The sequence below is a fragment of the Pagrus pagrus genome (genome assembly GCF_965226575.1).
Source record: "Pagrus pagrus genome assembly, chromosome: 19".
Classification (NCBI taxonomy): domain Eukaryota; kingdom Metazoa; phylum Chordata; class Actinopteri; order Spariformes; family Sparidae; genus Pagrus; species Pagrus pagrus.
In genome coordinates this window covers 740,733-764,427 of record NC_140203.1, presented here as the reverse complement: position 1 = coordinate 764,427, position 23,695 = coordinate 740,733, and the positions used below count along the sequence as shown (strand labels likewise).

General features: G+C 44.4%; 1 protein-coding gene across 1 annotated transcript; it reads left to right on the top strand.

The window, feature by feature from the left end:
• Positions 1-1,037: 1,037 nt before the first annotated feature.
• On the top strand, positions 1,038-22,991 carry xpo7 (exportin 7). The gene is made up of 28 exons (XM_084383422.1): positions 1,038-1,111; positions 6,735-6,881; positions 7,709-7,802; positions 8,396-8,562; positions 8,651-8,716; positions 8,799-8,903; positions 9,285-9,450; positions 10,234-10,307; positions 10,389-10,508; positions 10,606-10,752; positions 10,846-11,018; positions 11,200-11,393; positions 11,660-11,765; positions 12,475-12,610; positions 15,566-15,639; positions 15,800-15,880; positions 16,369-16,432; positions 16,584-16,692; positions 16,892-16,998; positions 17,304-17,392; positions 17,504-17,611; positions 17,826-17,908; positions 18,664-18,878; positions 19,342-19,480; positions 19,561-19,718; positions 20,156-20,254; positions 20,368-20,495; positions 20,752-22,991. The coding sequence occupies exons 1-28, from the start codon at positions 1,079-1,081 to the stop codon at positions 20,843-20,845; spliced, it is 3,276 nt and encodes a 1,091-aa protein (XP_084239548.1). The 5' UTR covers positions 1,038-1,078; the 3' UTR covers positions 20,846-22,991.
• The last annotated feature ends 704 nt before the right edge of the window (positions 22,992-23,695 follow it).

Genomic DNA, 23,695 nt, shown 5'->3' with positions numbered 1-23,695 from the left:
CCATAAAAGTAATAAAATCAATAAATAAAGAATTAGTGACCTCAAAATAAGAAAGTGTAACTCTGGTCACATTAACTCAGTATATACGTCAGCCGATATAACAGATAATTACTGAGTCTCAAGGCCGATGCTGATAAAACAACTGATCATAGAAACCAACATCTTAAAGCTTTTTCATGAGTCAGAAAGGATCAGACGCTGTGAGCAAAGATGGTTTATATGATAATCACAGCTGTGATCAGACTTTCCCCTCCTGTTATGTTCACACGTGTGTGTCTCCTGTCTACATTGTGTGTCTCTTGTCTACATTGTGTGTCTCCTGTCTACATTGTGTGGCTCTTGTCTACATTGTGTGTCTCTTGTCTACATTGTGTGTCTCCTGTCTACATTGTGTGGCTCCTGTCTACATTGTGTGGCTCCTGTCTACATTGTGTGTCTCTACACAGCTGCAGCAGTTCAGTGTTTGTTCTTCTTCTCTGTTTTTATTGGCTGCTGGTAAAACAGCTGTAAAGGTGCATACCTCCACCTGCTGTGTGGAGACGCTGCACCTGTTAAGTCAACAAAAGCAATCAGGCTTTAAATGATCAGCTTTAATTTCTTCATCTCCTGATAACTGATAATGTAAATGTTCCATCATCAGGCCGATCATTGATCCGTCTGATATCGTGCATCCTTAAACTAAAGTGAACAATAATATGAGCCCATCTGATGAGAGATATCTCCACTTCACATGAAGCTCCTCTCTCATTTGTCTCAGTGCTCACTCTTTCATTACTCCGTCACTCACTGATGTGGATGAAAAGTTATTTACTTCACTAATTTGGACCCAAATTCATCAACACAGCTGTTAAACGTTCATGAAAACATGCATCCTTCTATTATTATGATCATTATAAGCGTGTGTTGTTGATTTATAAGAGTTGAGAGTGTGTTTGTCAGCAGTCTATGTGTGAAGTGTTGTGTTGTTGTGTTGTTGTGTTGCAGGTGAGTGAGTGAGGGCTGCCTGCAGCAGCGAGCGGCCGCCGGCAGGGGCGCTGTTGTCACTTTCCATACCCATAAGCGGGGGAGTGTGAGGTGCATGAAATGGAGAAAAATGGCGGATCATGTGCAGGTAAGCAGAGGTTTCATGTTTTTGTATCCGACAATTCATCCACGGGCGCGGAAATGAGTGTGAAGGCGGATTCGGGTGCTGCATCCCCGGCAGGGAGGCTGTGTGCGGCCGCTGCGTGCAGGCGGCGGCGGGGCTCGGGCTGTCGGCGCTAAAAGAAAGGATGTGGCCGCTCTGTTGACTTGTGGCCTGCTGTCATTGCTCGGGCTGGATGGTGGCTGTTAGCTCGTGTTAGCTACGAGGATGATTTCAGGCTCCAAAACGCAAACAAAAGGCGGCGATCCTCCGGGTTGTGCCCCGTACTGTCCCCCGCTGTCGGTGTCGGTTGAACGCACATCGTCCCGCAGACAACGGTGCGTTTAATCGGCGCGTTTCAGTGAAGTAAACAATAAAACAGGACTGGGCTGGCCGCGGACGGATAGCTGTCAGGCTAACACGGACTGCTCAACTGTCAGTTTGGCGCCAGTGAGACTCGCACTGTGGACGTTATTGACGTTGTGAGCTCGTACTTTGAGCTTTTGTCCACCTCCGCGTGTCCGAGTGTGGAAATATGTGTTAGTGGTGCTGTTGTGCTACAGCTAGCTGACCCTCTAGCAAGCTATGCTAACGTTAGCTTCAGCCCAGACGTCAACTTCTCCCGCCCGAGCCCGTTTGAAAACACGATTCGCTTGGATTAACTGTTTGTCTGTAAAACCGGCTTCGTGTCCGTGTCCGCTGTCGCCGTGTTGGATATGAAACACGTTAAACCGAGAACACCGGGGAATTCACCCCCGTGTTGTTTATGTGCGTAACTAAGCAGTGCTGTTTTGTTTAGCTAGCCCGCTGTAAGCTAGCTGCTGCTTCGTGGTCTGGACTGGACACATGTTTGGGACTAGCTGCCACACACAGAGGAGAGAGGGCACACTGGCTGAAGTTTAACTGAAAGATCTGTTCTGCTGCTTACATTCGCCCCAGTTACCCGGCTGGTCCGCCACACTGCCCCGAGGAAGACCTCACTGCCTCAGTTTGAAAGCTAACTCCGTGCACCGTGTTATTGTTGTACCGGTAACGCTAGCGTGTGGTGTTGTGTAGCTTTGAATGCGATAGCGAGCGAGTGATGATGAAGAGAGGTGAGCTTTATTTCAGCAGCTGTAACGGCTCACATCAGCAGTGCCGGGGCCAGATGAGTGTATCAGGTAGTTGACATCAGTGGTGGTGAACATGTGCAGCGTTAGCCTCGATGCTAACAGCAGAGAGCAGCCGCACTGACCTGTGCAGCGTGCAGGAGCTGCAGCACTGTCATTGACACTGACTGGACCTGGCTCTGATCCAAACAGCCTGTTTCATATCGGGTTGTCACATGAGCTCCAGAGAGGATCGTGATCTGATTGTAAAAGATAAACTTGGAAAAGGACATCGTGTTAATCTTCTTTTTATTATATATTAGTTTTTTACTCCGTTCAAAGTACATCAGAGCAACATGAAGGAGGAGGACACACTTCTGTCTGTTTACAGGAGCAGTGTGTCGTTTTTACATTCACAGTATTAATGAGGCAATAATACAAACTGTGTCCATCAGTGGTCCGCCACATATAAACAAAGTAAAACAGTATAAACTGTGTTGTCCTTTAAGCTCAGTTTGTTTTCTTAGGTCATGAAAACAAAGAGTTTGTTAAAGTCCGTGAAGAAGTTTCTCTGCTCATTGAAATTATCCCCGAAACTGAAAAGTGCTGCAGCTAATAATTTATTTATTTTATTTGTCACTGAATCTGCAGATTAGTTTCCCTGTTAGACGACTTGTTCTTCTACAACATGTTGAATATTACATTTATTCATAAATAACTTTTCAGAGATGCAGTTTGTTTTCCAGCCGATACCCAGAAGAAAAGCTATAAACATTTATAAAGAAGTTCCTAACATGTAGTTTAGGAAACCAGCACGTTTGATTGATATTAATAAGTGGCTCAAACTCGGCTGGTACTGACACCGAGTAGAACTGATAATCAAGGAGATCAATAATTAATATGATCATTATATGATATGATATAATGTGATCAACATTTATAATAACCAGTGACAGAACGTAACAAAGTACAACTTACTGAACTACATCTGGCTGATGATGTGTGCAGGACATGACTGAGACCACAGGCACACACACACACACACACACACACACAGATAATCAGGTAAATGTTCAAATAAACCTCTTTGATTAAAAATGTTTAGCTGCAGAGAAAACCCAGTTGTTCCAGCACCAGAACCACAGATTCTTCTGATGCCACCGATCCAGCACCACATGATCCGGGTTCCCACGCGTCCTGGAGAACAGTTGACCTGTTTTCCAGTCATGTAAAACACATGCAAAATGAGAGAGAGAGCAGAAAGTCCTGAAACGACTCAACACAGTGTGTTGATAGTGACATATAGTGACGTAGATGTTTCTAAAAGGAAACCAGCGAGTTGTTTTGTTTTAAGAGTCTCGTCTTATTTCTTCTTGTGTATATTGAATATTGATCCTGATGGACGCAGCTCTCGGTCTCTGGTGTTCAGGCTCACTGCAGCTGGGATTATAAATTGATTAATTACGGAGCACATTAGTGTCTGAGCGCTCCATCGTCACTGAACGAGTCCTGGAAAATGATCTCTAGAAAAAGGTGTGAAACCTGATAATTAATTTATTAGAAACGAGACCCGTCCAGCTGTGAGCAGCTTAGCAACAAGCATGCTAACAGCAACAATAACTGTTTTCAACACGGATCGTTGATAAAGTCTCCAAGAAGACGTCCAGCGCAAGATTCAATAGTTTTGTTTTTAAAATGTCAGGAAATAATGTAAGCGTCTTGTTACAGATTCACAATATATCTGAAAATGTCTGTGTCCAAATCCAAAAAAATTAATTTTAACATCATGAAAATCTTAAAGATTCAGAAGCTGAACGTTTAAAAACCACCAGATTAAATATCGGATGAGTTCAGTAACTCTCCAGAACATCAGGAAGTCTCCAAAGTTTTACACCACTAATAGTTTTTGTTATCAGTCACTAATATCTGTTTTATTAACAATCCTCTGCTACACAATTTACTTTATTTATAACTATGATAACTTCTCAGCAGCAGAAAGAAAACTTAATGTAATCTTTCATTGAACTTTACCACTAAAATATGTAAATGCAGTATGTCTGCTGTCAGCCTGCACAAATAAACAACAAGTGTTTCCATCTAAAGTCAGAAAGCAGAAACGATCCGTTCGGTCCTGTGAGCAGGACGTCTTCAAACTGTCCTGGACCTCAGCTCAGGACCTCCTGGAGACACAGTGTTTTATTCGGCCGATACAGATGATTTATTATTAACAGATCTGATAACTGATCATTTCTCATTTCTATCGTAGTTATATGTTAAATATCACATGAAATATTTCACAGCTCTAATAACATTTGTTTTAAAACTTGCTCCTCTCACAACCCCTGCACAACTCTTCTTCGTCTTCTTCGTCTTCTTCTTCTTCTGCCTTTTTGATATTTATGTTTTTATATCAGAGATCAAACTGAATGACTGAAAATAAAATGTTTCAATCCAGAGTCACAGTTTGGACCACGTTAACCCGTCTCATCACCTGCCGTCTGTGCTGTCCTCATGTCTCACTGTCCTCATGTCTCACTGTCCTCATGTCTCACCATCGCCATGTCTCACTGTCCTCATGTCTCACTGTCCTCATGTCTCACTCTCATGTCTCACTGTCCTCATGTCTCACTGTCCTCATGTCTCACTCTCATGTCTCACTCTCATGTCTCACTGTCATCATGTCTCACTCTCATGTCTCACTGTCCTCATGTCTCACTGTCCTCATGTCTCACTCTCATGTCTCACTGTCCTCATGTCTCACTGTCCTCATGTCTCACTCTCATGTCTCACTGTCCTCATGTCTCACTGTCCTCATGTCTCACTGTCCTCATGTCTCACTGCTCGGCCTGCGTGCAGGTTGATAACTTGATGAAGTTCTGTGGAGGTGGTCTTCATCTGGAGGAGCAGATGGTGGATGTGCAGACAGCGCCTGGTACTGAGCTCTTATCTGAGGCCAGCAGAGCTCCACAGTGAACACGTGATGTGACACTGACTCTGTCATACCTGCTGCACCGCTCACCTGCTCACCTGTTCACCTGTTCACCTGCACACAGCACCGTCAGAACATGTACCACAGAAAGACGGGACGGACCAGACCTCCACGACCCCCCACCTTCAGTCCTGTCCTTTAACCAGGCGGCACAGCCGTCGTGAAAGTGACGGGCATCTGACTGTGACTGTGCATGACTCAGCACTCCTGAATAAACTTTATCATTAAATATACGGAAGTGAACGTCTCACTCCTCTGCTGCACCCGCTTTTTATTTGGAGATTAAAAAAGGTTCAGTCTGAACTGAACGTAGAGCCTCATTTATTTTAACTATCAATTAAACTGATTATTAATCACTTAGTTTATTAAAAGGTTAAATATTTAGTTTCCAGTGAAGTCAGAGTGAAGTTCTCACACGGGAGCAGCAGACAATGAGAAGGTAGTTTAGCATAAAGGAACAGTTCACCCAAACTATGACCCAGTCATTAGAAGAAGAAGAAGAATACTTTATTTGTCCCCAAAGGGCAATTCAGTTTCTACAGTGGATGTCACCGTCATGAAAAACATCCATACAACATAAATCATACATACATAGACATATTATAATAAATAATCCTCCTCCTGATGATGGAAGGTCAGGTGAAGTCTCGTAGTCCACAAAACATTTCTGCAGCTTTGCATTTTTTCTTTTTACCGTTTCTTGCAGCTTTCTTTACTTCTGCCAGGCCTCATTCATGTCTGCTGGCTGGTTGGTTGGTTTGTCAGGATGGAGGACGAGTCTCAGTCCAGAACAAACCTCATTAACTTTTGGTGTGAAAGACAAAAAGACGGATCTTCACACTGAGAGACGAGATTTGTGTTGTTTTCTCCGGGAATCATTTATGGATCAGGTGTATTTAAGTGGCTGTAATCTGGATCCAGTGGGTTTAAATATTTTAATGTAAATACTTTTTTACATTCTGGACTTCTTGTATATTAGTCTTAATTTCTCAGTTCTTTATTTTCTTAGATTTAATGATTAGAAACTGTTCCCTGCTCATTGAGAACAAACTTAGCTGGAGTCAAACTCCTTGTCTGTGAACACACATATTGGATCAGGCTTGATTGAATCAAGAAGGACTGTTGGGCCGTAGTGGAGGTATGCACTCTACTGAGGCAAAACACTGAATCTGTCAATCAGAGTTTGTCACTTGACGTCCTCAGTGTTTTGTTTTTGTCCAAAACTTTTAAGATGGAGAAAGAAAAGCAGCAAATGTCTCACTGGAGAAGATGAATCTGTGATCATAACAGTTGTGATTATTGTGCTGATTGTTTCAGCTGAGTTGTGCTTCATGTTAAACACCTCTAAAGTCTCAACCTGCAGATGAGATGTTGAAGCATCGTGTCAGGAATGTGTTGAGCTCTCTGTTCTTGGTTGTTCGTCTTCTCTTCGTCACGTTCATAAAGTTTTTTCATTTCGTGTTAACGCTCAGTCTGTGCAGCCTGTCGGTCACTGATAAGCCTCGTATCTTCCACCTCTCTGTGTTTAATCCAGGGCCTTGCCCAGCTGGAGATCCTGTGTAAGCAGCTGTACGAGACTACCGACACCGCCGTCCGACACCAGGCAGAGAAAGCTCTGGTGGAGTTCACCAACAGCCCCGACTGTCTCAGCAAATGTCAGCTGCTGCTGGAGCGAGGCAGCGTGAGTTCACAGTGATGCACATCAACACGCTGCTGAGGCTGAACAGCACGTTATAGCATACACTCAGGAGTCAGTACTGGACTTAGACAGACGGACAAGAGTGTGTTAGCCAACTGTAACTGTAGTGGTACTTATTATTATTATTATTATTATTATTATTATTATTATTACTGAGGCATTGCTGTGTTTAAAGGAACAATCTGTAATTACGGCCAGAATTTGAGTTTAAAAGAAACTGAATGAAATCATCATCACCGTGTGAAGAAACAACAGTGCAGACGTCTGTTGTGTTACATGTCTACTGAAGTTAGCATGCTAACCAGCTAGCTCCTAACAGCACTCTGTAACTCAGAGGTGACAGTCTGACAGCCTGTAGTTTTAAAAGCAGCCAGTTCACTGCTGAGTCTAACAAGTCAACAACATAAACTCACTAAACATGAAGAATACATACCACCGTCCTAACTCAGACGAGATTCATCACCTCATTAACTCATCGTCAAACGCACTTCACTCAAACTGGACACAAACTGAACCACAGTCACCTCTGGTTCGGACCAAATCAATCCTTAGTTCACGGTAACGTGAAGATATTCTGGCTCTTCACGCCGTGTTCACACTTTTGGTGCAACATATTTAAGATACTAAAATAGACACTAAAATGTTTTGAAGATGAATTTGTTTGTTTCAGATGTAAAAGTTTTGATTGTGTGATTTAATTTGTGTCTATTCAAGATTTTTCTTTTCCGTCTGTTGTCAAGAACCTAATAATGATTAATTCATAATAAAATGTTTTTGTAGCTAACAGAATATTTTTCCTCTCATCACAGTCGTCATATTCTCAGCTGCTTGCGGCCACCTGTTTGTCTAAACTGGTGTCTCGAACCAGCAACCCTCTACCCCTCGAACAACGCATCGACATCCGTGAGTAAATCTCCGTCTGTCAAGCTGATCTCTGCAAAACTACGACAGCTCGAGTCAGACCTGGTGTCAACATCCGTCCTGAGTGATCGGACCATCCAACCACTGAACCAGTCACCACAACATCACCAGACTCCCTTAACAAATGTAGTGATTTTAAGAGTTGTTTCATGAGGAGAAACTTAACAAACTCTGTGAAACTCTGTCTCTGACAGATTGTAGATGTTCTACATGAACTTCTTTCTGTCTTTGTGTAAAAACATGGTGTCTGGTGTGAACTGACAGACTGAGAGCTGTCCACTTGTGATTGGATCACTCAGGGTGGGTGATGATACTGAGTGTGTTCAGCCTCTGAATCTCCAGGCTCTTTTCTTTAACGACGTCCTCGTGGAGCTTTTTAAGTCGGACTGCTCAAACGTTGCAGCCTGGATGAACTGCAGACTGACGACATTTGATTTCTTTCTTCTTGACTTATTTGCTTATTTACATTTTACACTTGCTCAGTATTCTGGTTGTACGCAGGAACTTTGAGTCTTTCTGGTGTGTTGTTCTTCCTCATGAGGTTGTTGTTGTTGTTGTTTGTTTGTGGCGTTCAGGGAACTATGTGTTGAATTATCTGGCCACGCGGCCGAAGTTAGCAGCGTTTGTGACCCAGGCGTTGATCCAGCTGTACGCCAGGATCACCAAACTTGGCTGGTTCGACTGTCAGAAAGATGACTACGTCTTCAGAAACGTCATCGCAGACGTCACGCGCTTTCTACAGGTGTGTGTTCAGCCACGTGGTCCACACTGTTTGTGTTTGTGTAACGATGTGTGTCACTGTAGCTGATGTGTATGTGGTGTGTTTACAGGATAGCGTTGAACACTGCATCATAGGGGTCACCATCCTGTCCCAGCTGACCAATGAGATCAATCAGGTAGGTTTGCCGTCGTCTCTTCATCCTCCATTTTGTTCTCTTTGTGTTGAGTTGTTAAACATGGTCTGTTTCCTCCCAACAGGCTGACACGACGCATCCCCTGACCAAACATAGGAAGATAGCATCATCATTCAGAGATTCCTCCCTCTTCGACATTTTCACTCTTTCCTGCAACCTCCTCAAACAGGTACGTCTGTTCACACAGACAGCATGAAACCATGAGAGGAAGATAAAACCACGTCTGTTCGTTCAGGTATCAACCAAGTTAGAGATCATCAACCACGACTTTTAATCACATTTCAGATTAACTGTCTTATTAGGTTGTTTCTTGCAGAGAACAGTTGATCCCTGGAGGCACTGAGCTGCTTTCACTTTCACTTCAGACGTTTTAACAACCTGATGAAGTCCCTTTATGACACAGATGGAGCGAAATAAAGAGCAGATCAGATTTTAATGGGACTTTAAAAACACTGAACTTAACAACAGAGTTTAATCAGGCAGCTGACAGGAGAGCGGAGCTGCTGCAGGTCGACTGAAGCCGAGTGTTTGTGTGTGTGTTTGTTTTCAGGCTTCGGGGAAGAACCTGAACCTGAACGATGAATCTCAGCACGGTCTGCTCATGCAGCTGCTCAAACTCAGCTACAATTGCCTCAACTACGACTTTATAGGAACTTCCACAGACGAGTCGTCGGACGACCTGTGCACCGTACAGATCCCCACATCATGGAGATCAGGTAGCTGCAGTGAATGTGACCTGACTCAGTGTTGTATCGTTTAAAGGGGCTCTGTGTAACAATTTGAAGTGAAAACGAGACCTTCAGCGTGTGTCGGCTGCTTCTACCAGCCTGTGGACGACTTGTTTGAGTAGCTGGACTGTGGATTTATCTTTCTGTACGTTCTGATCTTCCATCCTGCATCTGAGTTCGATCGCTGAAGTTGAATCGTTTCACCTCGTAATCACTTAATTCATTTATTGCTAACTTTTTGTAATTACAGTTGGTAGTGAAAAGACAACATGATGAGCTTATCATGTGTGTATTATTAACACACGATCAATATTTCAGTTTTTAATCTAACAGTTATCGTGAATATCACAATACCTCGACACTCTCAACTGTAAACTGAGTGTTTTTGGGGTTTTGGGCTGTTGGTCCAATAAAAGTTGTTTAAAAGCTGCTTTCCCTCCTAAAGTAACCAGAACTTTTCAGCTAACTTCCAGCTTCCTTCAGCTTCTTGTTGTTTGTCACCGCGGTCTAAAGACAAGCAAAGATTTGTCAAATTAGATCGGTGACGTATGAAAAAGTAGCAGCTGTTCGTACACATCATTGTGCACAACTAAACAACGAGGCCTGGGTTCGGCCCGTCTGTCGTTTGTTTTCTTCTGTAACTCAGTGTTGGTGTGTCAAAGCACAATGAACAATCTGGTTTTGCAGCTGCAGATTTTAAAAAATGGTCACTGAAATATAAAATGCTGCGAGTGCTCGACTGACGTCCTCTGTTTTATTTCTATCTTGCAGCGTTTCTTGATTCCTCCACCCTGCAGCTCTTTTTCAATTTATATCATTCCATCCCTCCGTCCCTTTCCCCGTTGGTAAGTGACATCATGATGAACCATCCAGGACAACAGGTGTAGCCTCCTGTCTGAGACCTAACGTTGTGTTTGTGTGTGCAGGTGTTGTCATGTCTAGTTCAGATAGCCTCCGTCAGAAGGTCTCTCTTCAACAACGCAGAACGAGCAAAGTTTCTTTCACACTTGGTCGACGGAGTAAAAAGGATACTAGCTAACCCACAGGTCTGTAACACACCTGCTCCACACACACCTGTTTCTCCTGCTGCGTTTCTTTTGTTGTCAGCTGGTCGTGTGACGCTGTGACGTGTTTGTGTTTCAGTGTTTGCCGGATCCTAACAACTACCACGAGTTCTGTCGTCTGCTGGCCCGACTGAAGAGTAACTACCAGCTGGGGGAGCTGGTCAAAGTAGAAAACTACCCTGAAGTTATTCGTCTCATAGCCAACTTCACCGTCACCAGTCTGCAGGTGGGTGTTGGAGGTGTTGCTCACCTGCTGCTCATTTGCTCCTCACCTGTTCCTCTCCTGTTGCTCACCTGTTCCTCTCCTCCTGTGTGTCAGCACTGGGAGTTTGCCCCCAACAGTGTTCACTACCTGCTGAGTCTGTGGCAGCGTCTGGCAGCGTCCGTTCCCTACGTTAAAGCCACCGAGCCTCATCTGCTGGAGACCTACACTCCAGAGGTCACTAAAGCCTACATCACCTCACGGCTAGAGTCGGTCCACGTCATCCTCAGGTGAGATCTGCTCTGAAAAACCATCAGCTTTGTATCGTGGTACCAAGATGTTCAGTCAAAATGTGATGCTCAACACTAGTAGCTCATAAACATACGTATGCAAATGTTTTAAATGTTTGTTATAACTCAAGATCACACAAAGTGACTAAACTGTGTGTCCGTGTGTGTGTTGACTCCACAGAGATGGTTTAGAAGACCCTCTGGATGATGCTGGTCTGGTTCAGCAGCAGTTAGACCAGTTGTCCACCATTGGGAGGTGTGAGTACGAGAAGACTTGTGCTCTGCTGGTCCAACTGTTCGACCAGGCAGCTCAGACCTACCAGGAGCTGCTACAGTCCACCAACTCGAGCGCCGCAGACATCACTGTGCAGGAGGGTAAATACATGTTAGATTAATTTATTTTCAAAATGTTTCTAATTGTGTTTGACTCTGTGTATTGATAAATACCATCTGAGCTTTTGTAGCACATACTCTTACTAGTCTGTTTAAATGATACAGGCATAATACACTCAGTTACTCTACACGTCAGCTGCTTCAGCTTTAAGTAAAAATGACAATGTGGCTACTTAAATGAATTGAAACTGTGCATGTTATCTTGCTTTCAGGATGTAAAGGTCTTACTAACGAGTGCCTCTCTGCAGGTCGGTTGACATGGTTGGTTTATATAATCGGGGCAGTGATCGGGGGACGGGTGTCGTTTGCCAGTACAGATGAGCAGGACGCCATGGACGGAGAGTTAGTCTGTCGGTAAGAATTCATAAAATCTCCTAAATATCAAAACACATAAAGAATATTTAGTTTGCAGTGTACCTAGTTAGTTCAGAAAGTGTTTTTATGCTTTAGTTTCATGTCAAAAAACAAGGAAACAATAAATTGCTTCGTAAAAAGCAGCAGCAGCAATGTGACGACGTCGGCCTTCATACTTAATATCGTCGTAAAGATGAATCGTTTAAACGCAGTACACAACATCCCCGAGGTTCAGGTTCACGTCTGAGGATTTGTTCCTTTTCTGTGTCTTTTATGATGGTCAACTGATTTTCTTTGGGTTTTAGTCGGTCAGTCGAGCAACACAAGCGTTTAGAAGGCGTCACCTTGGGCTTTTGTTTACCCAGGTTTAAATTTTTCAATTAGCTCTAACTATATGAAGGATTTAGGTTCAACTTACTGTCTCCAGTCTTCTCAATCCCATATCACAGCAAAATGGAGTCATCAGCATAGAAAGGTACATTTTCAGCAGAAGCATGTCGAAGTTATTCAGATGTAATAGAAATGGTAAAGGACCCAAAACACATCCCTGTGGTACTCCCCATGATTGTGTTTGACTGAGATGACCCACAAAACCTGAATGAAACTTAGACAACAGATTTAGATGATTCATACAGAGATAGAAATGTGTTTACAAAGGTTCACTGTGCCTAAAGAACTGACTACATACGTGTCTGTTTAAACACCTCAGGGTGCTCCAGCTGATGAATCTGACGGACTCTCGGCTAGCTCAGGCGGGTAACGAGAGACTGGAGCTGGCCATGCTCAGCTTCTTTGAACAGTTCAGAAAGATCTACATCGGCGACCAGGTGCAGAAATCATCAAAGGTAAACACAACTTTTCCTGTTAGAGAGTCGCAGTCTGTGGCATGTGTCCGCTGTGTTACTTAACCCTGTTCAGACCTGGAATCAAAGTCCCCAGACTCCCTTTACAAATGTCTCAGTTTAGTGAGTTGCTGAGTTAGAAACTTTATAAACTTTGTTAAACTCTGTCTCTGATGAAGTCTTCATTATTTGGGCCGTCTTGTAAATTATTATTATATTGAATATTCTAAAAAAACACAGGAAGACGACTTAAATAACTATAATTTTGAAATAATGAATCATTGTAGTGATTAAATAGAGGATAACATTATATCAAACATCCAGTGTAGAATCTTCTTTGTTTGATAAATTGATCAAGAATGATTGTGATTGGTGGTTCGCTGTGTGTGTCTAAATGATGTCGTGTCAGAAAGACTTCTCTTATGTTTCTTCTGTATCGAGCAGCAGAAAGTGTTTGAGTTGAGTTGACTCTGCCGGTCCTGCGATGTGACGATTGCTCACATTGTGATGTGAAACGCTGAGACGATACATTGTGCAGCTCTTTTCTACAGGAACTTCTTTCTTTGTGTGAAAATGATCGTGTCTGTTTGTCGCAGTGATGTTTGTTTGCATATAAAGTGGAGAAGTGAGATCTGTGCTCACTCGTGTTAATGTCAGTTGTGAACTGACGGCCTGAGAGCTGAACACTGTGATCAGCTCACAAGGGACGGATGTTGAAACCAGGTCTGAACAGGACCGTTAACCCCGGCCTGGCTTCACACCCTGCTGCCCCTCCCCCCCTCAGTAACCCTCTACTGTCCACTGTTAACGGGGGGCCAAGTTGTTGGGGATGAGCAGGTCTTTTGTCCTGAGCACCGTGGTGTCTGCTAGTGCTGACCACAGCAGTTTCTATAGAAACACACCATCTCAGTCTGATGCTACTCGTGTCGAACTATTGTGTAGTTTGTGTATAGTACACGCTTCATGCTGACTGACGGAGTGTGTTCTCTTTGTCCGGGGCAGAAACTACAAAATGTGAACGTCCCAGATAAGTGGTCGAATGTAGAAACTGTAGACGCACACGTGCTCTTCGTGTCTGGTGTTTGATCTCCCTCCCATCAAGTAGCATCAGATCAGCAGATATCCCCAAAACCTCAGTCACTACCAACAGCAAACCATTTACTGTGCCAAGTGCTGCACTTAAAGCTTCAACGAGAAACTTCAGCTTTTGTTGAATTTGACGCCCTGTGAACTTGTTGTGTGTTTTTTATTCCACCAATAACTGATGTTTACCTGCCTCTTGCAACTGATGACAGATAGAAAAAGGTCATTTTTCGTTTACATTTTTGTATTTTAAAAAGTGCCGAACCTAGTTCATGAACACCTGAGGGGTTAAAGAGACGTGGTGAGTTAAGGTCCGACACAGAAACATGTTATAAAACAATAAGAGGATTTCAGACGAAGATGATCGACTGTACTGTTCGATTAAGAGTCCGTTTCACGGCAGGTGTAAACATCCTGCAGCAGAACAGACCCTGCAGGACAGGTAGGGAGAGAGTACCTGGGCTCTGAATGTGCCATTAGCCGAAGAAATCCTCGATCTACGACCACGAAGCAGAGCCGGTCATCAAGTGCAAAGAAAAATCTGTGATTTTGTCAGTAACTGCTTTGACCTTTGGGTTAACTTTAGAAAACTTCTTGCAGCGTTCAGCTGGATGTTGAGTAGGAACCAGTGTAGGCGGTGGAGCACTCGTCTGTTTTAGTCTGAAGAAGCTGCTGTTGATTTGAATTCCTTCAACACACTTGATTCCGACTTTTTATGTGACTTATAAGATTTTTTTTTCCTCCTGTGAAAAATGTCCATATGGGCGACGACATCTTTGAACAACAGCGTGTTGTGCTCGTTATCGTCCTGCTCCCTCGTCTCCTCTCTTCTTCTACATCTTCTCCGTGTTAGTGACGGATAGCAAACCAACTTTTAAGCAGCGTAGCGCCGCCTACTGTAGCGGGGGAGTTATCAGCTCTGTGAATGTCCTCGTTTCCCGCCGATAAATAATTGGCCCGTTAATTATCGTGCATCCCTACTTTAATTTTACTACTTTGGGTGCTTTTTACACCACTGAAAACCGCTGAGCTCCGTGTTACAGGTTCTTTACTGAGTCGAGTCACCGGAAACGGTTAGAATCGGCACAATAAGCAGCATTAGAGGAGCTGTTGGATGTAGTTTGATGTGGGACCGGCCCCCGTTTCCTGTTAGTTTAACCCTATAGAGTGAGGCCCCGTCTGTTCATGCTTCATTTGTCTGCCCTGCTGAGCCCACACCGAGCTGCAGAGAGTTGTGACGGTTCAGCTCTTCTGGATCTCGTCCATCACTTCTCTCAAATCCAGCTGATGTAGTCTTAAAAACTACGATGATGAGAAAACCACGACTTCACACACCATCTGAATATAACACAGTGTTTAAAAGTGTCAAAAAGTGGCCAGAACGAAGGAATCGGCACAGAAAACAACATAATGAGAAGAAAAACTACGTTGTGTTATGTAAACTAAGTTTACGTAAACTGAGTACATTTTACTCAAATACTGCACTTTTCAGCTACTTTGCTTCAGTATGCTGCTTCTTAATACTTTCACTCCACTTCATCTATTTGATAACTTTAGTTACTAGTTACTTTGTGTTACTTTGCAAGTTCAGATTATTCAGTGCTCATCAGCTGTTACTCGTGACATCAGATAGTGACACACAGATAATCAGAAAAATGATAAATATCAATCAATCTAACCCTAATCATGACCAAACCAACACATCTCTGAAGCTCAGTGTCCTCCGATCACTTAAACTGTGTGTGTGTGTGTGTGTGTGTGTGTGTGTGTGTGTGTGTGTGTGTGTGTGTGTGTGTGTGTGTGTGTGTGTGTGTGTGTGTGTGTGTGTGTGTGTTGATCGTATTGATTGAACTGTGTGTGTTTTTATCTTCGCAGCTTTACCGACGACTATCAGAGGTTCTGGGGTTGAATGACGAGACGATGGTGCTGAGTGTCTTTATAGGGAAAATGTGAGTAATAAAAGTGATCAGACCGATCGGTCCTGATCGGGTTATTGATGAGTCATTGTGTGTTTGAATAAGGACATTACAGCACTATTGAAGCATGTCGGTGTCATTTTAAACCTTCAACTCTCTTCATTAGTTACAGTTTCTCTTTTCTCGCTTTCAGCATCACAAACTTGAAGTACTGGGGCCAGTGTGAACCAATCACCTCCAAGACACTCCAACTACTGAACGACCTCTCTTTAGGATATCCTTTATGTGTGTGTGTGTGTGTGTGTGTGTGTGTGTGTGTGTGTGCGCGTGTGCGTGTGCGGAAACAAACATAATGACCTTTTTATTATGAGTCGATATGTAATCGTGGGATATTTTAAACTCTTAAATATCAATATCAGTGTCAGCTTTTAAAACAATCCTGTATCAGTCCGGCTGCAACAAACATTATTATTAATTGATTATTAATTTAACACATCTTGAATCTTTAAACTCGAAAATTTTCTGTCATCCAACTCATCAGTTAATTACCTGATGGTCTCTGACACTTCACACGATGTCGTCATTTGTCTGTTGAGCAGGACGGATGTGTCGGCAGCGTTTGGAAACGTTTTCATCCCACTTGAGTTTTCAGGTCTGACAGTAAATGTTGTGCTGGGACTTGAACGCAACACAGCTTGTATTTTTAATTTTAAAGACGTTTCTCCATCTGCGTGTTTTCTCCTTGACCTCCTGTTTGTTCACGTACAGCAGTGTGAGGAAGCTGGTGAAGCTCAGCGCTGTCCAGTTCATGTTGAATAACCACACAGTGAGTACATCACCCACACGTCACATTAAACACCAGGGGTCAAGAAATCTGTCCTATAACCCAGCTGCATTATAAACTCACCACGCGCAGGTTCATGTTGTAAATATAATATTAATCAGACTTTGTTGTTCACATCCTGTGTTTTCTTCAGAGCGAGCACTTCTCCTTCCTGGGAGTGAACAACCAGTCCAATCTGAGCGACATGAGATGTCGGACCACCTTCTACACGGCACTGGGACGCCTGCTAATGGTCGATCTAGGTGAAGACACACACACACACACACACATTCGGTTGTAACCCTAACCTCAACACGACCACCCTGCACATAACATAACTTAAGTTTGTGAACTACTAGAGAAATCTGCACGTTGAGACGTTCTGGTTCCTGATTGGCTGATTTCTGTTTCTATAACGTCATGAAGACATTTGTTAACTGAGCGTCCTGTGTTGGTGTGCAGGCGAGGACGAGGACCAGTTCGAACAGTTCATGCTGCCTCTGACGGCCGCGTTTGAAGCCGTGGCTCAGATGCTGAGTACAAACACCTTCAACGAGCAGGAAGCCAAGGTGACACACACACACACACACACACACACACACACACATTATCTAACCCTAAGAAGCCTGACAAGTGCTAAGTTTTGTCTGGTTCTGGTTTCTGCTTAGTGATGATTTGTTTTCTCATCTTCATCTCGAGCTGTAAGAAGTTGTGACGGTATTTTCTACGATGTTCTGACATTTTATGAACCAAACAGTTAATCGATTATTTAAGAAAATAATAGGCAGATTAATTGATAAGGAAAAAGCTGTTAGTCGCAGCTCTACAGTCGCTTTTTAATCCAACAGTTTTCTTCTTCTCTTGTTTCCTGTAGAGGACACTGGTGGGTTTGGTTCGAGACCTTCGAGGCATCGCGTTCGCCTTCAACGCCAAGACGAGCTTCATGATGCTCTTTGACTGGATGTATCCTTACAGCTGCCACGACGATGTTAAACTTTTAACTGCACAATGAACTGAAATAATATTCATTATTCATCAGTCTGTCTGAGAACTGTCCTGAGCGCAGACCCGCAGATATCCAGCCTACATGCCCATTCTGCAGCGAGCCATCGAGCTTTGGTACCACGACCCAGCATGCACCACACCCGTCCTCAAACTTATGGCTGAGCTCGTTCACAACAGGTAAATTATGAATCTATAATGTTTCCCGCAGAGGTCGGTCTGTCAGGAGAGGATCTGCTTCATCATGATCTCTCAGCAGCTTCAGACACATTCAAAGATGTGAACAGGTTCAAGTCTGAGCTGTCTGAATCCAACCTGTGGAGGATTATTGAATTTTAACCTTAATGTTTGTTTGTTTGTTTGTTTGTTTGTTTGTTTGTTTGTTTGTTTGTAGATCTCAGCGGCTGCAGTTCGACGTGTCGTCACCAAACGGTATCCTGCTGTTCAGAGAAACCAGCAAGATGATCACGACCTACGGTACTTTGACCCGAAGCCTCCTGTCATGTTGTTAATGTTCAGCCTGGTGGAGGCTCAACGTGTGAATCGACTTCAAATGAAGATGTTTAGAAATAATCACTGGAACAAATGCAGTAAAATTGTGCAACACATTGATTATAATTTCTGATCTTATATCAAAAATAAGAGAATTAGTTTACTGAATATTAATCCAACCTGTGAGCGCCCTCTGGTGTTCAAAGCCTGTAACTGTTTCTAAATATCCCTTAAACTGACTTTATGTTTGACATTTACTGTCACTGATCAGCTGATGAACACAAACAAACTGTGATGAGCTGCTTCCTCTAAAACTGATGAAATTACAAAAATAATCAATACATTTAAAACATGTTGCTGCAGCTCATTTCTGTTTAACAGTGTTTAAATCATCAGGATATCAACTCTGTGAAAGGAGATTATTCAACTTTGTTTCAGTTCTCGCTGGAATATTTATATTAATACATATATATAAACAAATGTATATATATATGTATACATATATTAATTATTGACTTGAATAAAACACTTCAAGAATGGAAAAAACACAAGTATTAGGATCATAAAACTTTATTGAACAGTTGATATAATACACACATTCTTGAAAGGAGAATAAAACATCTGAAATACATTTTCTCTGTTTTCTGACTTTTTATTAAAAACTATCCAGATGAACGTGTAATAAAATAATTATAAGTTGCAGCTTTATGGTCACTAACGTTTGGTCCTCCCTCCTGCAGGGAATCGCATCCTGACGTTGGGAGAAGTCCCGAAGGACCAGGTGTACGGCGTGAAGCTGAAGGGGGTCAGCGTCTGTTTCGCCATGCTGAAGGCGGTGCTGAGCGGGAACTACGTCAACTTCGGGGTCTTCCGTCTGTACGGCGACGACGCGCTCGACAACGCCTTACAGACCTTCATCAAACTACTGCTGTCCATCCCTCACAGCGACCTACTGGTACCTTCATCTGGCTTTGGTTCTGACTGAAATACTCTGAATCCACTTTGTCATCAGGAATTACTACAAACCTGACAAACATCCAGTGTGTGTCGGCCCAGTGTGTGTCGGCCCAGTGTGTGTCGGCTCAGTGTGTGTCAGCTCAGTGTGTGTCGGTCCAGTGTGTGTCGGCCCAGTGTGTGTCAGCTCAGTGTGTGTCGGTCCAGTGTGTGTCAGCTCAGTGTGTGTCGGTCCAGTGTGTGTCGGCCCAGTGTGTGTCGGCACAGTGTGTGTCGGCCCAGTGTGCGTCGGCACAGTGTGCGTCGGTCCAGTGTGCGTCGGTCCAGTGTGTGGCGGCCCAGTGTGTGTCGGCTCAGTGTGTGTCGGTCCAGTGTGTGTCGGCTCAGTGTGTGTCGGTCCAGTGTGTGTCGGCTCAGTGTGTGTCGGTCCAGTGCAGTGACTCTGACCCGTGTCGTCCCTGCAGGACTACCCGAAGCTCAGCCAGTCGTTCTACTCGCTGCTCGAGGTGCTCACACAGGACCACATGAACTTCATCGCCAGCCTGGAGCCTCACGTCGTCATGTACATCCTGTCGTCGATATCAGAAGGCCTCACCGCGCTCGGTAACACACTCACAGGTCAAAGGTCGAGCCGGAGGAGTGTGCACGTCACAGTGGAAGTAACATCCGTGTGTGTGTTTCAGATACGATGGTGTGCACGGGCTGCTGCTCCAGTCTGGACCACATAGTGACCTACCTGTTCAAGCAGCTGTCACGCTCCACCAAGAAGCGTCCCACTCCCATGGCAACGGACGACCGCTTCCTGCACATCATGCAGCAGCACCCAGAGATGATCCAGCAGGTCCGAGATCAGCACACACACACACACACACACACACACACACACACACACACACACACACACACACACACACACAAATATTAAATGTAGATCTGTCACATGACTGATTTACAGATCACTGCATCCTTACATGGTGCATTCAGGAGCATGTTACAGACAGGAACATGCTGCGTTCAGGGACAGGAGAAAACTCAGGGAAACGTTGCATTCAGAAAAAAATGTTGCGTTCAGGGACAAAAGATATTCAGAAACATGTTGCGTTCAGGGACATGTTACATTTAGGACCATGTTGAGTTCAGGGGCATGTGACACTGAGGGAAATGTTACTCCTAGGGGCACGTTGCGTTCAGGGACAAAATAAATGTAGGAACATGTTGCATTCAGGGACGAGTTAGTCTCAGAATGGACCACTGACGGCTGATCCTGTTTGTTTGCAGATGTTGTCCACTGTGTTGAACATCATCATCTTCGAGGACTGTAGGAACCAGTGGTCGATGTCCCGACCTCTGTTAGGCCTCATCCTGCTCAACGAGAAGGTAGCCATGACGCACTGTGTGAGTGTGTGTGTGAGTGTGAGTGTGCCTGTGAGTGTGTGTGTGTGTGTGTGTGTGTGTGTGTATTAACAGGTGTGTGTGTGTGTGTTGTGCAGTATTTCGCTGACCTGAGGAACAGCATCGTGAACAGCCAGCCTCCAGAGAAGCAGCAGGCCATGCACTTATGTTTTGAGAACTTGATGGAGGGAATCGAGAGAAACCTCCTAACAAAGAATCGAGACAGGTGAGTCACAGGTGTACCTGCGTCAGTCAGGACGCACCTGAAGAACTCACACTTTACCTTTTTAATCCATTTAATCAGAACGAGAAAGAAAATATGAACAAATGAACTCGTCTGCCAAAGATTGTGTAGGAGGCAGGATGCTCCACTCTGTTTCTGTCTCACCTGTCTCTCCTCACACACCTGTCTCCCTCTGTGTGTGTGTGTGTGTGTGTGTGTGTGTGTGTGTGTGTGTGTGTGTGTGTGTGTGTGTGTGCAGGTTTACTCAGAACCTGTCTGTGTTCAGGAGGGAGGTCAACGACAGCATGAAGAACTCGACATACGGCGTCAACAGCAACGACATGATGAGCTGACATTCCACACAGACGAGTCTTATCCCGCCGCAGACAGAGCTCACCCCCCCCTCGCTCCTCCACAGCCTCCCTCCCTCCCCCCTCCCTGCATCAGCCTCCCCCCTCCTCCCTCCCTGGGCCCGGATGCCTGGGGATCATCTCCACCCCCCGACGCGACGTACGGGATCCCCCTCCCTCCTTTTTGATATAAACATATATAAATATATACAGATCTATTTTAAAGCGATGGTCTGACTCGTCCGATCAGTGGAGGGGTCAGGAGGTCAGAGGGAGGGAGGGGGAGGGGGGGTCGCATGTGGAAGCACTCACCGAGGGAGGAGGGAGTGCTGCGGAGGTGACGGAGGTGACGGGGGTGAGGTGGGGGTGAGGAAGGGGACGAACGCCGGTAAACGTAGTAATCCGCTTCTGCCTGCCTTGTATAGAAAAACACACAAAAAACCAAGTGTACATTTTCTTTCGTAACATTTTGAACAATGTTTATAATGATCGAATTTAAAACACAAAGAAGAGTTGAGGAAAACAAAACCTACAAAAAAAAGAAAAAAAAAACAGTGTGATTGAGCTTTTTACAGTGTAGTGAGTTAGTGCAACTGTCTGTCTGCGTGGGGAGCGAGCTCTCCACACGAGGAGGAGGACGGGTGAGGAGGACGGGTGAGGAGGACGGGTGAGGAGGAGGCGAGTAAACTGAGCTGCAGGGTGGCCACAGGAGCTGGACGGGATGAACGGGTGCACACACTAACAGAAAGGGAGAGTCAGAGCGTCCATGTTGTACATTTACTCAAGTCTCTGGTTGGACTCATTCAAACAACCTGACGGGCTTTAAAGGGACAGTCTGCTGTTTTTCTCCTCTCCGTGTCCTCAGTGACTGCAGGAGACAAACAACAACAACAACAACAACAACAGCAACAGCAACACAACGTGTGTGTGTGTGTGTGAAGTAGAGCTGCAGCCATTAAAGGAACAGTTCACCCAAATTTACGTAGTCCACCAAACTGCTCCGGACGTTTTGTTCTCCGTCACAGTGACTTTAATGATAATCTAAAGAGAAATTCATCGCTGTGTGATCATCTGAATCAGTTCAGTCACCGTGTCGCTTCCTGATTGTGAGGTTTCGCTGCTTTTCTGTCGAAATTTTTATGACGATTTTTCTGAATTTTCTGTCGGATGAATCAATAATGCAGATCAATGATGTTATCTGCAGCCGTAATGTGACAAAGACGAGCAGCGAACCTCCACATTCAACAAGCAGGAATCACAGAGTCCTCACACTTCAGTTTAAATGATTATTGAACAACTTTCTGTCCATCGTCGAATCATTTGATCCGTCAGAAGTTTTGTTTTTCAGTTTCTGTTGTAAAAATCAAACCTGTGAATATAAAACGTGTTCCTGAGTCTCAGCAGACGCCACGAGGCTGAAAACATCAGAATGTCCCTTTACGTGGTCCCGTCTGGTCGGCGAGGCGGCGGCGGCGTCCTGTCGGTCTCGTGCGCACACACCTGCTTGTTTCCTCGACGTGTAAACATCATGGTCACATGTTCCCCTCTGGTAGGCCGGCTGCAGTTTCCACCATCTTGTTTACACTCTGGACTCCTCGGACCAGGTTTAGGACTGCCCCCCTTTTAGGTCCTGCAGCGGAGTCCTTTTGGTGTGTTTGTGTGTGTGTGTCGTCTGTGTGTGTGCGTGCGTGTGTGGTGTGGCTCTCTGTTGCCTGGTGTGTGTGTGTGTGTGTGTGTGTGTGTGTGTGTGTGTGTGTGGCGTCTCATGGTGCTGCGAGGCTGCGATGGTGTGTGCCACCGTGCGGGAGGAAGCGTTCTCGACACATCGGAGCTCCTGAAGGAACCAGTCTAGTTCTGAGAAGAACCGACCTGTGGGAGTCAGAGGTGTACAAAGAGACGGCCGAGCGAGCGAGCGAGTCTATTAGCAACTTGTGTTACTCTCTACGATGTTGCTGCTAACTGTTTGTGACAACTAGCTCATTTCTAACCATGTCAGCACTCATGGATGTTTATTGAGTTTCTAATTTTTGGTTTGTGTCCCTGATGTGAATGTGTTGGGTCCATAGAGTGAGTAGCTGTTTGAGTTGTTTGGATGTCTGCTACATATAGTGTAAGCTTTGTGACTGCAAATAAACCTCATTGATTTTTACCTGGCTGCTTGTGTCTGTTCACTGTGACCCACCTGAAGACAAGACCTCCGTCCCAAAGTGTAGTCCCTTTACTCGGGGCCCGATTGGTCCAGACGAGGTGAGCTTCAGTGTCTGGACGCCCGGCTGCAGTTAACAAAACTAAATAATCTGAATATTCAGACACTAAAAAGCATAAACTACACGTCAGCTCACGTTCTGTGCTCAGGACTCGGCTTTAGTTTGACGTCTGGTGTCTTTGTTTTAGTTATTTTAGTTAAAGTATTTTTTGAGAAACTTCAGTTATATTTTTTGAGAAACTTCAGTGGAAATAAAAAAAGACGATAACTTTAAATATTACACTGAATGTATTCGATAGTCGAGGTCCTGGATCCGGTCCCAGCTGGATCAGACTGAGCCGGAGTCATTGAGCCTCAGATAAACAATGTTTGACAAGTAACTTCCAAAATGTAATCTATTACATGGTCACTCTGGCCAACCCTCCAGATCTGGTTTCTGATAAGTTTTCACACTTTTCTTTTAGTTTTCATGTTTCAGTGTGTTCAGTGAGTCGTCTGCTCGTCCTCAGACAGAATATTTAAGTTTTTGAAGGAAAGTGGCTGTAAAATCTGCCACGTCAGCTGTTCTGTCTCATTGATGAACAGAAGTAGAAACAGAAAATACTCGAGTAAACTACAAGTCCCTCCAAATGATACCTGAGTAAAGT